We start from the raw sequence: 17,381 nt of genomic DNA on the forward strand, positions 1-17,381 counted from the left end.
GGCTTCTGCAGCTGCGGAGTACTTTTGAACTTGAGTACAAATAGCATTTATGTTTTCTATATTTGAGCTTCCTGCATGATGTTATTCATCACAGTGTTCCTCATTTGGTCACGTGGAGTTGTGTTTTCCAGTTAAAACCTTCTGGTACATTTATTAGATAAAATATTGGAGACATGATTATTTTGGTACAGCCGGTAATGGTTCGTGGTAATATGGATGACATTTAAAAAAAGCATAATAGCCAGTGATTTCAGCTGACATCTATTCTCCTGCAAATAATATACATTTTTGATGTGATCCATATGGATTTAGTTATCTAAGATGATTGCTATACTTTTCATGTGCGCACTGGAACAAACTGTAGCTCTGTTAAGTTTCTGAGAACATTTAATAATTTATTGTTTCAATTTTCCGTATTTCAGCCTCTGATGTGTGATAATACTTTGAGTTACTTCCCTTTTCCTTTCAAAAGCAATTGAGAAAATATGCTCCCTTTTTTTCACAGCTGGCACTGTATGTGCTGTCATTCCTGGAACCCAGGGACCTTCTGCAGGCAGCCCAGACATGCCGTTACTGGAGGATTCTGGCTGAAGATAATCTTCTCTGGAGAGAGAAATGCAAAGAGGAGGGTAAGGCTGAGCAAAAAGATGAATGTAACAGTGTTGCTGCCATAAAAAGTGCAGTTCATTTACATAATAAGCTTGAAGTTTTACAAAGGGAATTCGGATGACTTTAAATTTACCAGTTTGAGCTACGTGGTGCATATCTGTGTTGGAAGTAGGAAGCAGGAATAATCTGTGGGCTGCTAGCAATGAAACTAGACTTAAGTTTGAACATCCTATTCATAAGGGTGTATACTTGGGGTATGTTTTAAAAATACTATTATTTTGGCTTTGTCAGGACTGGTTTTATTCAAAATAGAAACAAAGCAAATATGAGCTGAGATGGAAGAACGATAGGTGCACAGTCTTGTAAATAACATGGAGGAAAAACTGCAGCGGTTGGGTAGAACAGGCCCTGTAATTTAATGTCAGTTGTAGGAAAATTAGCAGAGCAATTTCATAGGGTAGGGAAGGAAGGTGGTAACTTGGTTGCTTAGAGAAGGGGCCGCAGTTCCATAAGCCCTGTAGATTGGACAGCTCATGCCAACTCAAGAAGGTATGGTGGTTCAGCAGCAGTATGAATGGGCAATAAAAAAGCTTCCAGGGAAACAACCTCCTAGTTGAAAACAACAACAAAAAGGTAAACTTGTATTTCTAAGCAGAAATACATGAACAAGGAAGGAGTCAGTTTCTGGAGGCAGAGCACGTGCCTGAGAGCAGCGTCCTTACTGGACGTGGGCAAACACAGGTACCGTCCAGTCTGCCTCAGAGTCCTGAGAGAAGAACTTGTGAAAGGTCTATGCAAGGGCTTTGAAAACGATGACAGAATACATGAAGCTGGGTATTTTTAAAGGCTCCCTAAATTAATGAGTTGTTCTTTTGCAATGGAAATCAGGTGTCTAACCTCATAAATCTTAAGATTCTCCTCTTACCAATTTCAGTGAAAAATGTATTAAGAGGACAGAATGAGAAAAAGGAAAACGTTGAGAGGCATGAGTCTGCATTTGTGAGCCTGAGAAGTAAAAAATAAGTAATAAGTAAAAATATGTACAAATAAGTAAGAATATGTCTAGGAATGAGAGCACTGCCAAAACAGTATTTTAGCCTGTTTAGACGTAGTGAGGTGCTCAGTAATATGAAGGCACAGTTAATCCAAGTCTTGCAGATAGAAACACTAGAAAAAGGGCTAAAAGCAGAATGAAATCACGTAGTGGCAACAGACAAGACTCAGGCTAGTAATGAGATGCAGTGGGGAGAGATGCTGTGTAGAAGAGATGGATGGGTGAGAAAGAGAATTGGGGAAAAAAAAACAACACACACACACAAAAACCAACAACCTATAGTAGTAAGGCTGAAACAAAGCACTACCTCTTAAGTACCAATTCAGCCAGGGCACAACTGCACATAAATTGAAGCCAGGCAAGGGCGTAGCTTTTTGAAAGAAAATAAAATAAATAAAGAGCCCACTAATATCAAGAATCACAGTGAACTCAAAGGTAACAAAGATGCATGACCAGAGAGGAGGTGCACACAAAGAAAGAATTGCTTTTTGAATGGCTTTGAAATGAGAGTATGAGCGGTTGTGGAGTTTGCTGGTTGATACTTATTTGAAAAAGGCAATATTCTGCTACATCTCCTCAGAAAAAGGGATCCAAAACCAAGGCAGTAGATTGCTAGGAAGGAGTGATGAACAAGAGCATTTTCAGCCACATGATTACCGTAATGATTGTGCTGGGAAGACCAGGAAAGATGTAGTATCAGGAGCAGGGTGGTGTCACTGACAAAATGCAAATGCTGGCATGGAGAAGATGAGCAGAACCCTCTGGCAGGAGGTTGTTATGTCGATGCAGTATTTAACTTCAGAGTTCACGGTAAGGTTTGGGAGGGAGAGAAGTTGTTTTATTGGGATTGGACTCATCACTCCCTCTTCCCCCCCACCCCTTCTGTTTTTTAATTTTTTATTTTAACCCATTTTAGGGATTGATGAACCATTACATATCAAAAGAAGGAAAGTAATAAAACCAGGCTTTATACATAGTCCGTGGAAAAGCGCGTATATTAGACAACACAGGATTGATACCAACTGGCGGCGAGGAGAACTTAAATCGCCTAAGGTAAGTTTCTGAGCTATGGACATGGTGCCATGAACAAAGCAAGGTCAGCTCCAGTTATTTATTTTTTTTTCTTTTTGCTACAGACAAGCCAGACTAGCCATGCACAAAAAGCAGTGTGTTTTACAAAAAGGAAATGATTTGTATTTTAGCTTACCATGTTTTTACATTAATTTCTGAGCACCATGTTAGGAAATCAAAATGCAATGCTTCATATAACAAAATTGTTGCACTGCTGTTTTAAAAAAATCTGCAGAATTTGGTGAATGCCTATCCTGTCTTGTGAGGGAGATAATCTCAGAGACTTGATTGGGAATACTTTTATTTAAAATTAAACATACAAACACGCGTATTTGTAGAGCTGGGCCACGTACCTACACAAAAACATTCTACAACCATTCTATGACCATTTCATGCTTAGTTTAATAGATATTCTTATAAATTGAGCAACACAAGGCAGTAACTGTGTTTCATATTAAGATTTTGTTTTTTAAAATATTAACATATTTAGCAATATTGATTTCATATTCTCATTAAGTCCTTTCCAATACAAAGATATGAAGCAATACCTACAACATTTTTAAAAATAAATTAGCAACTGTCAAATCAAACTCATATTGAACTAGCAGTAAAAAACATGAAGAAAAAACATATATCCTTTTAGACAATTTCCCTGTTTTCTTGATTCCTGTACAATGAAACAGTAAGAACAAAAAAAATTCCTGTGAAAACCCTATGGATATATCCTGCTGTTTATTTGGCCGTGACTTATGTACATCTCTGGCAACGGCTCTGTATTTCTTGCCTTGATACGCCACATCAAGTTATCTTGGAATTATTATTAAAATTACAGCCTCAGGCATTAGCCAAATGCCCATTTCATTTCGATGAACATCTTGAAGAGTGCTCAGATATCTTGAATAAAAGCATTTCTGTGTGTTCTGATAACTATTCTTTTACTGTATTGCAGTAAAATACACTGGAGTTTTTCCCAAATCAAGTATTGAAAATCCTACATCTGTGGAGTTAGATTCCAATCCACATTTCCAGCACTTTAAATGTTCTCTTTTTCTTGTATTTCATTTAATTTACTGTTTATAGTTTTTTGACTTTGGTGCTGCCTGGCATTTAACAGATTACAATGGTAAGGGGCCAATAGACATGGTTGGCCTTGACCATAGAAATACAAATATGCAGCAAATAATACAGTACCCTGCTTTTTGTTCAAGATTGAAATGACTCTTAAAATGTAAAAGTCTGAGGGGAAAAAAATTACAAAAAAATGATTATGAACATGTGATGGAGTAACTGCAGAGGAATTAAGCAATGTCCAGCTACTAATTTATCCTACTTTTATTACTGATTTATCCTGGTATTTGTAGGAGGTTTAAAATAACTGTGGTATGCTTGACAAGCAATGCAGTATTACTCCATGGAAGAAGGAAAATACCTTCTTTGGTCTCAGCTGGCAGTAAATTAGACTTGACACACAGGATTAAGGGGCCATATTATTTTTTAAGTTACTCTACCATTTTATAATTTATGAATCAGAATAGCACTTTGTTTCCCCTGCTTATCTCTGATCTCCTGAGTTAAATCGTGAGTGTACATTTTCATGTTCTTTATTGTCAGGTGCTCAAAGGTCATGATGATCACGTCATCACATGCCTTCAGTTCTGCGGTAACCGAATAGTGAGCGGCTCTGATGACAACACATTAAAAGTGTGGTCAGCAGTTACCGGCAAGGTAAGCTGAGTATGTTGCTGAATTGCTTAGGAAATGAGCTAGTAGGAGCCATAGTTTTATCAGCTACCACAGTTTTATCAGGCCACACCCAGCATGGTCTTTGGTTTGTCTGGCACAACATTCAGCAAAAATACTGGTAAACATTTGGGTCATCTTTCCCCACACAGAATCTAGTCCAGTTCAAAAAAGTCACCTTGATGTGAAATTACAATGCTGCTCATGTTACCGTTGGCATATATCCTTGTTCTCTTGGCAATTCTTCTATTCTTGTGGAGTCATTTGTGACATGGATTCTAAAGAATTTGGACAGATATGTTGCTTTATCTCCCTTAAAGCTTAATTTAGCCTGCTTTTACCCCTCTAGATCTCACTTGTCTTCTATCATTCTTTCTGTTGTTTCTAAGTTATTGAAATGGTGTGTTGATTTTACTGGCTCTGTTTTCAAATACAGTTTGTTTTTCGTTCTAAGCCACTATATTGCTGAGCCAGAAAAAAAAATGTAACTTGCTTTAGGTTTAAATATTTCCTATTAAATTAGATCCAGCTCAGGCAGGAATTTAATAAGCTTCAATAATTTAATTTTGGCTTAGGGAAGCAAAACAATATGTGCAATCAAAAAGACAGTACTGAACATTTCACTCATGTTAGAACATCACAGCTACTCAGCACACAGCTTTTGTTTTAAGGTGACTGTCCGTGCTCTATATGGATACAGAAATGACCTCAGGGAAATAGTAGATTTTCCTTCGAAACTAGTCTCGTGTATCCTTTGTTTTGTTTTAATGATACAGTTACTTGAACACCAGGACAGCTTTTGAGGGTAACATGTTTAAGATGTAAAAGGTATCCACTTTTAATGTTTAAGCTGAATGTGTAAAGCATTTGTCTTTGCATGCCTAGAAATTCCTCAACAGGATTGTAAATACTACTGTGGGGAAGAATAAAATTAAAAGCAATGGGCAGCTTCACCCTGCCTCTACTGACTTCCCCACAACAATCTGTCTAATGATGGAACCCATATTAAATTTTTCATTTTTTAATTGAAAAGGGCAGGCTAAGCTCAAGTGAAAAATACTTGCTTTCTGTATACCACCCTCTCAAAAGCAAAATGTTCTTTTAAATATATAAAGTTGATCATACTAGCAGGACTTATTAATTCATGTTCAGTAATTTTTTTGAAAGTAATTACAAATCCTAGTGTGACTATTTACCTCCAACCTTAAAGAGAGCTAAGTATTGTATGTGAAAGATGGGAGGCTGCTGTATTAGCCCTTATGCTTACTGATACTGAAGAATTAATAACAGAAACCCTGAAGGTTGGTTTGTGCAAATGAACATGACTAAATAATCCCCTTGACAGATGTAAAGCCCAAAATAAGGATTCTGTGTTCTTACTGCTTTAGAAGGATGATTTCTTAAAATATGAACAAATCAGTTGAAATTAAAAAAAAATGTTTTGGAGCTGTAAAAGTGAAGAGAAGCTATGAACTGAAAAAGATGGATTTGTTAGCAGTGAATTAAGCTAGAAGCCAGGAATTGTAGAATATTGGTAAAAGATTTTAAAGAACCAGCAATCTATGTACAGCAGAAAAGCAAGGGATTTTCAAGTATGTTTGTTAGAAGGAACAGGATATTACCAACAGAAATTAGTGTACTATTGGTCACTGATGCAGAAAAAGTATTTATTTTTGGAGAAAAGTCATATGATGGAAACAGAACGTGCAGTGATGATAGAACATTTCATTTCAGCAGAAACTTGAAAGGATGTTAAACAACAGCTACCAAAGTTAGGGCTTACTTTATTACAGCTGATCCAGATAGCCTGTATTTTCTGATCTGTTTCTGAAGTTACTTGTGTTTCTTCAAAAGGAGAAGAAAGCTAAAATGTGTCATTATTTAAATGGAGTAAACTAAAGACTGTGTGTTTAGGATACATTATCTCAGATAAAAAATATTGGACTACGTGAAGAGGAGTCAACTAACAGTTAGAGGAAGGCCATGGAAATTAATGCCACTTAGCATTAGATTACAGAAAAAGAGATCATCAAACAGTCTTGACCTCTTTTCTCCTGCAGATATGGGTCTGACTGATAAAAATAATAGCGCTGAGGTAGATGGCTGTGTGCAGTGCAAGACTGCATCCCATGACACAGCAGAAGAAAATAGAGCAATGCGAAAATCAACATGGCACATATTTAAATGGGTTAGAACGTGGGTAATTAGAGAGTTCATGTTGTTAATGTAAATGCAGAATCTTTACAGAGTATCTTTCCAGAAGGCTCTTGCAAGGATGTGTTCTAGTCTGTACTAGTTAGCACTTCACTGCTGCTCAATGAGAAAGCCATATACAGCCATTACTTACAGGAATACAGACTGAGAGGCAGAGACAAGCCGCTGCTCCAGTGCGGGTGAGGTTTTATACAAGTAGGTGTGAGCAAACGCTGTTTCTACATGGTGAAAAATCATGTCATACAGCTGGGATCAAAGAAGGGAGGCTGCGCGTTTGTAATGGGGGATTCTCTCCTGGGCAACAGTGAAGTCTGAGAAAGGTTTGAAACGCGGTTTTACAGTATTGATGCTGTAGCTGCTGCTTACAGACTGTGATGTTTCTGGAAAAACAAACAGAAAAATAAAATAGGAGTATATGGCTTATAGGTTGGTGGTAGAACTACTAAGTGAATACTCTCTCCAGTTCTAATACATATGCTTCAGAAACATCCTGGAAAACCTTCAGTGACTCAGAAAAATATTGAGAAAAAGACTTCGGGCCTGTATTGAGAAATTTGGAAAGACAGTTTACTTTATCAAAAGCAAGATTATGGGGAATATTCCTTAAAGTACCAATGAGAGAGAGAGAAATTTCACGAGCCTTTTCTAACAGATGGAATTTTTAGTTCAAGCACAGAGAAGTCTCCAGGAGTCTTCTGGCTTTCACTATGAGAAACTACTGTTACCTCCTTGATTACTTTTCTTAAATTTCCCTTCAGCTCTGCCTAAGCAGTAACTGAGCCCCACGTTTATTTTCAGTGTTTGAGAACGCTAGTTGGACACACAGGCGGAGTCTGGTCATCACAGATGAGGGACAACATCATCATCAGTGGATCCACAGACCGAACTTTGAAAGTCTGGAACGCTGAGACTGGAGAATGCATACACACCTTGTACGGCCACACCTCCACAGTGCGTTGCATGCATCTCCACGAGAAAAGGTAAGTCTTTGCCCAAAGTGACAGCCACGGTTTGGCTTGTAATTTATGCCGTGTTTACAGAAAATGCTTGTTAAAGTTGGGTGCCTAATCAAACACTGAGCGAAACACAAAACGGGCAAAGCATCCAAACTAAACTACATAAATCAACACAAGGGAGGAGATGATTAATAGAAGCAAGAGCATAAGAGTGCTAATTAAAGAACAGAAAATGAAGTGTCATGGATTTTATAAAGTCACATTTTACCTGATTTCGAAACTAATTCTGGTATGCTGTGATCCAGTCTCCCACACTGTGAACAATTTCTTCTTAGCTTTTTGTAAAGGTTACAAACTTTTACTCATTTTGCAGAATGACTTTTTAAGTATTGTTGGTGCAGTATTTTATTAAGATTTTAACTGATTGCATCATAATTTCTGCAATAGTATGTCATGTCTTGAGTCAAGGAACATTGGCAGAGCTCCCTTACTTGGCTATGGCATGGAGTAGTTGACAGAGTGCCCACTGGTTGTATTTCTTATTTTTTTGAAGAACGATGAAGTTTTCCTTTACCTGTTCCTTTAATATTAATTCCTTTTCATTTCTGTTCTTGCCTGAAAACGCTCTTAAAAGTATAAACTGAAAAAAAATCAAGCAGAATAACTGTTCTTTTAGTAAAGTATAACTTCTAAAGATCTTCTTTGTTTCATTGTTACAATTAGTTAACTCAGTCATTAAAATGGGATGCTCAAAGCACTAACTTGAACTTGACATATTCATAAGCTTTCATGGGTGGACACAATAGTCCACAGTTTCCCATGGCATTATTTTGCTGTTCAGGAATGAAGTGCTTTTTAAGTACTGATTGCTAATTATATCAAATGTGTCCTGGAGAGGTGAGTACAGCAATGAAGAAAAACACTCAAGTCATTTGCAACCCTAATGAAACGTCATACCAAACCAGGTCTTGGTAGCCAGTGGACAAATGCTACCTAGTGTCCCAAATTATAACTTTTAACTGATCTGTAGCCCAATCTAATTGTTCTAATACTTTTATTTCCGATACTAAGTATAGGAGGGGTTTTCTTATTCCTGCAGAGTGGTGAGTGGTTCTCGAGACGCTACACTGAGAGTTTGGGACATAGAGACGGGCCAGTGTTTACATGTTCTGATGGGCCACGTAGCTGCAGTTCGGTGCGTTCAATATGATGGCAGAAGGGTTGTAAGTGGTGCATATGATTTTATGGTCAAAGTGTGGGATCCAGAGACAGAGACCTGTCTGCACACGCTGCAAGGGCATACTAACAGAGTCTATTCATTACAGGTAAGTGATTTGCATCTGCTGCTTTAGTTAATTAGCATTTAAAGTCAGTGTATTTCACCTCGTTTATTAAATTGTGAGTACCTACTCCGGAATTGTACAGGCCACAGGAATATAGGATCATCTGTGATAGTCTCCTCTCCAATTTTTATAGTTATATGTTGTCTTAATTTAGAGAGTGAGTTTTTTTTAGAGGAGCATTTTTAAAGCACCCAACGTAACAAAGCCCAGATCTCTGTCCCAGCAAGTTAAGTGGTTTTGCTTTTTTTTTTTTTTTTCCCGCCATGTATTTTGGAGCTTTGTTATCAGTTTCCCTAAAAGAAGCTCTAATGTTACTATTTAAATAAATCAGATAATAGAGTATTTGAAAATGTGCCAGATACCTCATTGGATTATTGTTCTGAATTATACAAATCTGTTTATCCTTATTTTGTAGTCACATCTTCTAGTTCCAAGCTGTAATTCACAGCAAGCCTAAACCTAAAATTTGAATGCCCTGACATAAATCTCCAGTCTTCTGCTTCCTTTTCTCAGAGTCGAGGCTTACAGTTGTTAGGCTTAGTCAGCAGAGACATGTTACTGTAGATGCAGGTTATTATTGGTATTACTCTGTGGCATGGTTTTATTGCTTACCTGTCACCTGACTTTTCACCAGACCTATGCTGGCAAAGACATGCGTAGACTCTTCTTACCTTTACTAATCCAAGAGATCATCTTGTTCATTCATAAAGTCAAAGTATCACTTCCAGGCACATAAAGGAGAAATAAATTAATTTCATGCTTCTGCCTGTTCTCACCACAGTCTGTCAGAACTTGAAAAAGAAATTAACAATTACAGTTTACAACCAGGAAGTAGCATTCAGTATGTAACTAGTCTGGATTATGGCACAGAAAGTGAAGCTCTGTGCTAGAGAACATTTTTCCTAAATTCTTTAATCATAAGGTTTTTCTCACCATAATAGATTAAATGTGAACAAGATGCCTAATTGATTTTCTTCTGAAAAATACGCAGTAAAATTTATCAGATATCTCCAGCCCTTCCCTTACATTTATATGCTGAGGAGTATTCTTGTATCGAGCAGCAAACAAGTTAAAAATGCTGTATCACCTCTCTCTTAAAAATATTACAGTTTTATTTCATCTGGTGCAATTGAGGAATAGTGTATGTTATTCTGCCTTATGTTCACTAGTGGCTCTTGTTCTGGCTGATGAATATTCATGTCTTGCTCTGAAACTGTACTAATAACGGATCAAGTAGTTGGGTAATGTTACTCTTACTGATAGTATTTATACCCTGTAAATGGAACTTGGTATTATCAAAATAATTTTCTAGGGGGCAGAATGCTACAGGTGCTTACAGTTCTAGGAGAGGAAGATCTGTTAAAATTGCATAGTGAGCTCCTGCTGAAATAGCCCAAAACAACACAGCTCCCATAAATAGAATATTAGGCTGATAACCAGCCTGCCTTCCCCATCCCTGCTTCACAGTGGATTCTCTTACAGTTCAGTATTTCCCCTTCTGTGGACCCCCTACCATTTGCCAGAGATCCTTGTGCAGCAATTTAAGATTACAGACCACACTGCGTTTTCTTAGTCATCTCTTTCTTAGCTGCCTTTGAAATAATCTACAGATTCTCAGGGTCCTTGAGTAAGTTCAGCTTAGAAGAAAAACATCCCATGGTGTTTCCACCCAAGAAGTGTGCTGGCTACTCACCATTCCTGGTCCTTTATCCAAACTCAAATTGTTCACATCCTGCTTGGGAAGTAGGGTGCCCAAAGCAGGATGCAAAATTCCAGTCAAAGTCTTAACAATGCTTGCTAGAATTGAGAAGTTATTTTACATGCCTTATATAGCATATGTCTATTTCAGACACCAGAGTGTCTGTTTGTAGTATATATTTTCTTTACCAGAACTACAGTGTATGCTGGTAAGCAGTCTGCATGTGCCAGTCACTCCCTAAGTTCTTTTGAAGTGAAGTGCCAGGCTCAACCATATTTGCAGGCAGTGATTTCAGATGTTCTAAGATCTAGGAGGCCTTTATGGAAAGCAGCAGTCAGAGAGCTGAGTTCTCTTAACTGGGTTCTCTGTTCTCCTTTACTGGATACCAGTCAGTCCAGACGGACAGACAGACAGTGTCGCCTTGCCCTATCTATAGCAAAGGCTCCTGCCAAGTCATCGTTTTCCCAGGCTGCAGTTGTACCTGCATGCATTCAAGCCAAGTTCACATCTTCACAGTTCTCTCTCAGCTTTTACACTTTGCTCTGGGTTAATTTTACCATTTTAAATGTCGCACGAGTCCTAATGAAAATACCAATTGCCAGAACTCCCAGAAATCTTGTGATATCTCTAATAACATGGTAAACAAAGTTCTGAACTGAAAGTATCTCTGCACCAAATTTGCCTCCATCTTGATGAAAATACAGCCAAGACATCTGCCGTTTCACATGGCTTTTTACCATCACAGAAGAAACATTGGTTAAGCACGTTTTCCCAAAATGGACATTTGTTGTTACTTACCACATTGCTTACAACCAGTCAGATTATTTGTTACTTTCTTCTGGAAATTGAAGTTAGGCTGACTGATCCAGAATTCCCCGTCTCCCATCATCATCTCCTTCAATAAAAAGAGAACTTGTATTTGCCATCTGAAGTCTTGTCTATCTTCCATGAGTTCTCAAAGATAGCAGCAGATGTCTCTGGAATTGTCTTCAAACAACTTGCCTTATGCATTTTTTTTCCTATTCTAGCAGAAGCTCGTATTCAGTTGTCACCGGTGTCAGTGCTGTTAGCCTACACTCAGATGGCTGAGGACTGAAACAAAAAAAGTTAAATAGCTGGCCTCATTTAGTGTTTCCTTCCCACTGCGCATAAATGAGCTTTTTAGTTATTTTTTGGCCTTCTTCATGTTTTGTTTTTTTTTTTTTATAATTTTTTTATATAATAGCGTTTTATCATCCTTAACAGCTCTTGCTAGTTTTATCTTGTTTTGTGCTCTGCCTTTCTGATTTTGTCCCATTTATACGCACCTATTGATCTAGTTTCCACTTCTTGTACGATTCCTTGTACTTCAGCCAAGTGGGTCTTGGTAATTTACTGCACTTCCTATCTTTCCTTCACACAAGGATAGTTTGTGTCTTTAAGAAAGTGCCAACTCTCCTGAACTCTTCTTCCCCTCAGAGAATAGATATATAAAAACCACATGGGAAGGAAGTCTCAATTTATTGAAGTATTCCTCCTTGAAGCCCACTGTTTTTATTCTTCTGCTCTTTTTTCCTTCCTTTTTTGAGAATCCTGGACTCTTATGTCATTGTCGCTATCATTCAAGTTACTTTCCACCTTTATATTCTCTACATGTCCGATCTTTTTGGTGAAAAGTATCTAATCTCGTGGCTGATTCCTCTACATGTTCACGTTTAACGTATTTTTACTTTATATGTATATACGCCCAGAAAATCTAAGAATTTGGACATCTGTGTTAGCCTGTATACTTTTCCCAACGATGACTAGGAAGAGTTCCTTACTGCACACAATTATGATTATAAAATGGCTACATCCAGCATTTTTCAATTCCCTCCATTTCCCTATGTTTTGGCTTTTGTATAGCTTGTTCTGGATTAATGTTGTTGCCCTTCTCCAGCTTAAAGCCCCCCTGACTTCTGAAAAGCAGGTTTGGCTTTTTTAATTCTTTCCTATGAAAATGGCATCCTTTTACTGTTGTACCCTGCAGCACAGCCAAGATTCTGTTCTGTGTAAAAGGGTTGTATTACATCTGAAAGACCAATGGTTCAGTGTTGTTCTCCTCAAGCTGAGTACCTCCTAGGCCATGTCTACAACAGGAAATTATGCTGCCCACAAGTCGCCTGCTCTAATATCAAACAGTCACTTCAGTCTCTATGTAGACTGTACTTTTACTTTGTAATGCCATTTCCAAATATATACATATGCAGTATCTAACATTGCATTTAGTGAATTAAATATGCTTAATAGCCTTCTTCATATAGAGCATTGTAAGATCCTGATATAACTGCTCACAACAGATTTACCTTTCTTGTAGTTTGATGGTATCCATGTGGTGAGTGGATCTCTTGACACCTCCATCCGAGTCTGGGATGTGGAGACAGGAAACTGCATTCACACGCTGACGGGCCACCAGTCTTTAACAAGTGGAATGGAACTCAAGGACAATATACTCGTGTCTGGGAATGCCGATTCTACAGTCAAAATCTGGGACATTAAAACAGGACAATGTTTACAGACATTGCAAGGTGAGCTCAAACTACCTTCATGTAAATCAAGCTGCCTGCAGTAATCTGTGCTGCAGATCCTATGTCAAAACTTCTAAAAATGACATGCAAAGAAACAACCACGGACCATTTACAACTTAAATATAATTTTTTCTGATGACAGCTGTATGATCTTTAGAGGAACAAAATGTATTTAATCTAATCTATTCAAATCACTTGCCTATTATGAAAGGCAGATGGTCTGGACTGATAGAAATTCGGTATGGGTGTATTAGCCTAATAAGCCACAGAAGTATGTAGGAAATGACATCTCAAAACAGTCAGTCAGCGTACTTATTTAGGGGTCACTTGGATGTTTCAAAGCCTACTGATTAATTGGAGCGGGAGGCAAAGTACCCTGTCTATTGCAATAAATCAAAAGAAATGAGGGGAAGATGTTTTCTTTAGTTCAGTAATAAAGAAGATTTCAGTTTCCACTCGGGCATCGTGCACATGAACACATTGTTTTGTACCCCCCTAAAAAAGGTTCTTACATCATATCCAGCAATGCTAGCTACAGCAGAAAATTAAGCTTCACTGGAAAGCAGGCTGCTGTTTTAACAATTTATATGTCCTATCTATATATCCATCAATACTTACTGGTAGAGTAATCCCATAATAACACTTCAAAGGGACGTGGAGACAAACAGTCGTAGTGGCCACCTCATTCTGGATGGTTACGCTCATTTTCATGAATTCCCAGGTATACACTTGCCCTGCTGTAAACAAAACAAGATCATTATAACAAAGAAGGAAATACGGGGAATTTTTCTATGCCTGCATTCACTTTTTGAAAACATGGGGCAAGGCTTCTGTACCTTTTGAAGCAGAAAAACAGGGTTAATGCATCTAATAGATAGAAGCAGCTGTATGCAAATCGATGGATATTTATGTTAGATGCAGCGCTGGCTGTCCTTGAGTTCTAATTACAAAAATGTTCTGGTTTCCTCCTCTAGGTCCCAACAAGCATCAGAGTGCTGTGACCTGTTTACAGTTCAACAAGAACTTTGTAATTACCAGCTCAGATGATGGGACTGTAAAACTTTGGGACTTGAAAACGGGTGAATTTATCCGAAATCTAGTTACATTGGAGAGTGGGGGAAGTGGAGGCGTCGTGTGGCGGATCAGAGCTTCTAACACAAAGCTAGTGTGCGCGGTTGGAAGCCGAAATGGGACTGAGGAAACAAAGCTGCTGGTATTGGACTTTGACGTGGATATGAAGTGAAGGGCAGAAAGATTAATTTGTCCAAACGTGTAGACGATGTTCTCCTTTCCCTCCCCCTGAAAAAAAAAGAAAAAAAAAAAGAAAAAAGAAAAAAAAGAAAAAGGAAAAAAAAATCCCTTGTCCTTGGTGGTGCAGGATGTTGGCTTGGGGCAACAGATCCTAAAGACCTACAGACTACGAAGGAGAAGACAAAGATGATGAACTCTAACTGACAAGTGAGGCATTTGCTGTCTCGTCACATAAAAAGGCTACACTTTCGACCGGGGCAGCTTTGCAGAAATACGACTTTTGAAATGAAACCAGGTGCAATTATTTCTTTAATTTCCTCCAACTGCTTCCTTCAGCAATTTGGAGGTGAAAAAATAATGTTACAGTTCTTGTTAACAGGTTATTTTACCACAAAGATCTCGAAAGAAGCTGCACATGCAAGCCTGCTCGTGCACCCCTGGGCCCCCTGGGTCCGGGCAGCCCCTCCGAGCAACGCGCTCTCCCCTCGCCCCGCTCTGAGCAGGGGTTGGAGCAGACGACCTCCAGAGGTCCCTCCCAACCTCTACGAGCAGTCACTGGTTGACTTTCAAAAACTAGAGAGCATCTGCAATGACAACAAAAACAAAAGCAAAACCAGAAAGAGTCCATTCCTGGTGTGGAAAAGCTGAAATATTACTGTGAATTGTTTTGTACAGTTTTATCAGAGCTTTTTCTTTTTTTTCTTTTATTCCTTTTTTTTTTTTTTTTTTTTTTTTTGCCAACCATTGCCAATGTCAATCACAGTATTAGCCTCTGTTTAATCTATTTACTGTTGCTTCCATCTACACTCTTCAATGCATAAGTTGCTCTGAGGTGGCAAGTTGTCCTGGGTTTTGAGAGTCCTCTGATGGATTTAATTCGCAATGCTGGTGCTAGAAGTAGGTCTTCAATTACGGGATTGTTGTCCCACCCCTGTACTGTATTCCCAGTGGCCAAACTTATTTATGCTGCTAAATGAAAGAAAGAAAAGCAAATTATTTTTTTTTATTTTTTTTTCTGCTGTGACGTTTTAGTCCCAGACTGAATTCCAAATTTGCTCTAGTTTGGTTACAGAAAAAGACTTTTTGCCACTGAAACTTGAGCCAACTGTGCCTCTAAGAGGCTGAGAGTGGAAGAGTTTCAGACAATTAAGAGTGAAGTTTGCCTGCAAATAAAGAATTGAGTGTGTGTGCAAAGCTTATTTTCTTTTTTCTGGGCAAAAATTAAAACACATTCCTTAGAACAAAGCTATTGCAGCCTGTTCTGTGGGGAAATTTTTCTTTGTGAGGGCTGTGGTGAATGGAATGAACATACATTAAAAAAAAAAAAAAACTGACAAAATTTTTAAAAAATATTATAAAATACAAAAATGAAATAAAGTTGCTGGTCAGTCTTAGTGTTTTACAGTATTTGAGAAAAAAAAAAACAACTGTTACAGTTATTGCTGGGAGGAACTGACAGAGCAAAAACTTACGTTTTTGTAAAGATGTCACATGCAAACAAAATGAGAAATGAAAGAGTCAAATGGTTTGCCTCATTCTCCAAGAGCCACAACTCAAGCTGAACTGTGAAAGTGGTTTAACACTGTATCCTAGGCGATCTTTTTTCCTCCTCTTTTTTTTTTTTTTGTTTTTGTTTTATTTATAGTCTGATTTAAAACAATCAGATTCCAGTTGGTTAATTTTAGTTATGTAACAACCTGACATGATGGAGGAAAACAACCTTTAAAGGGATTGTGTCTATGGTTTGATTCACTTAGAAATTTTATTTTCTTATAACTTAAGTGCAATAAAATGTGTTTTTTCATGTTAGTATGTCTTTTTTTTTTCCTTTCTATTTCTTGGGGTTAATTTAATACTATACATCCTATGGAGCCTAAAGCAGGTCAAGTTGCTCAGCTTACTGGTAGATGCTAAAATATGTCTCAGGACTTTTTATGTAACACTTCCACAAACAGGTGCACGAGCGTCCTCTCCTTCAGTTGCCGTATAGGATTTGTCACACGGCCTTCAACAAACATGCGGTAAAGCCATTAGCTTCCTAGCGCTAGGAACGTGTCAGGATTTGACTCTGGAGGGAGTCAGCTATAAAAAGCATCTGAAGTACATGAAAACTTCTCCCAATAGCATCTTGTTACTGCATCTTAAATTGAAACTTGATGTTTATTATTTATGGATTTCAATCAATTGATTGCAGTCTTAACAGCGGAGAGTACATCCATAAATGCAACTAAAATCAAAGTTAGGATCTGGGGCAGGTTGAAATAAAGACTACAGAAAAAAACAATCCCACAACATTCCAGATCAGTCCAACAGCAGCTCTATCAGAAACCAAGGTAAGCCATCAGCTGCCTTAGAAACCTACCAACTGAGAGAGAGTCTGTTTCTCTCTTAAATCTCCTTGACCAAAATTACTGTTTTTGTCTGTGCCTTTTCCGTCAGGGCACACAATTTACTTGTTTGTGACAGTTTTCCCTATAGAAAACTGTAATTAAAATAAACAACAGCAAAAAAAATAAAATAAAAATAAAAAATCCAAACCAAAGCATTAGAAGAGAAACTACATGGATGGAAGAGACAAATATTTATATACTTATACATCAATGACTACGTGCTTATTCAAATGTAGTTCCAATTCCCACATTATGCAAAACGAGTAATGCTGAAGGATCACACTTCCATCTGGCCTCTAGAGATTAAAAAGCCATACAAAATGACTGAGCAGCTACAAATTGTAAAAAGCTGTTCATTGAGTTGGTGTTTAAGGAAAAAAAATTGCAGTAAGCCCCAACACATAAAGCTATGATTGTCCTGGTATTTACGTAAAGACAATTAAAGAGCTAATCCTCCCATCTCAAGTGACAGCCTCCGACTGCCACAACTTCAGCGCCTAGCTCGGGC

The 17,381-nt window shown here is 38.0% G+C and overlaps 1 protein-coding gene across 2 annotated transcripts in view; it reads left to right on the forward strand.

The window, feature by feature from the left end:
- FBXW7 (F-box and WD repeat domain containing 7) overlaps positions 1 to 16,262 on the forward strand; it is a 165,293-nt gene extending 149,031 nt beyond the window's left edge. For both annotated transcript variants that reach the window (XM_084286160.1, XM_084286161.1), the window contains 7 exons: positions 506 to 629; positions 2,580 to 2,716; positions 4,346 to 4,459; positions 7,487 to 7,668; positions 8,744 to 8,969; positions 13,022 to 13,232; positions 14,207 to 16,262. In XM_084286160.1, the coding sequence (XP_084142286.1) occupies positions 506 to 629; positions 2,580 to 2,716; positions 4,346 to 4,459; positions 7,487 to 7,668; positions 8,744 to 8,969; positions 13,022 to 13,232; positions 14,207 to 14,475 (1,263 nt within the window). In that variant the 3' untranslated portion in view covers positions 14,476 to 16,262. The remainder of the gene's footprint in view (positions 1 to 505; positions 630 to 2,579; positions 2,717 to 4,345; positions 4,460 to 7,486; positions 7,669 to 8,743; positions 8,970 to 13,021; positions 13,233 to 14,206) is intronic.
- The last annotated feature ends 1,119 nt before the right edge of the window (positions 16,263 to 17,381 follow it).

This window comes from Netta rufina (assembly GCF_964035555.1).
Source record: "Netta rufina genome assembly, chromosome: 4".
Lineage (NCBI taxonomy): Eukaryota > Metazoa > Chordata > Aves > Anseriformes > Anatidae > Netta > Netta rufina.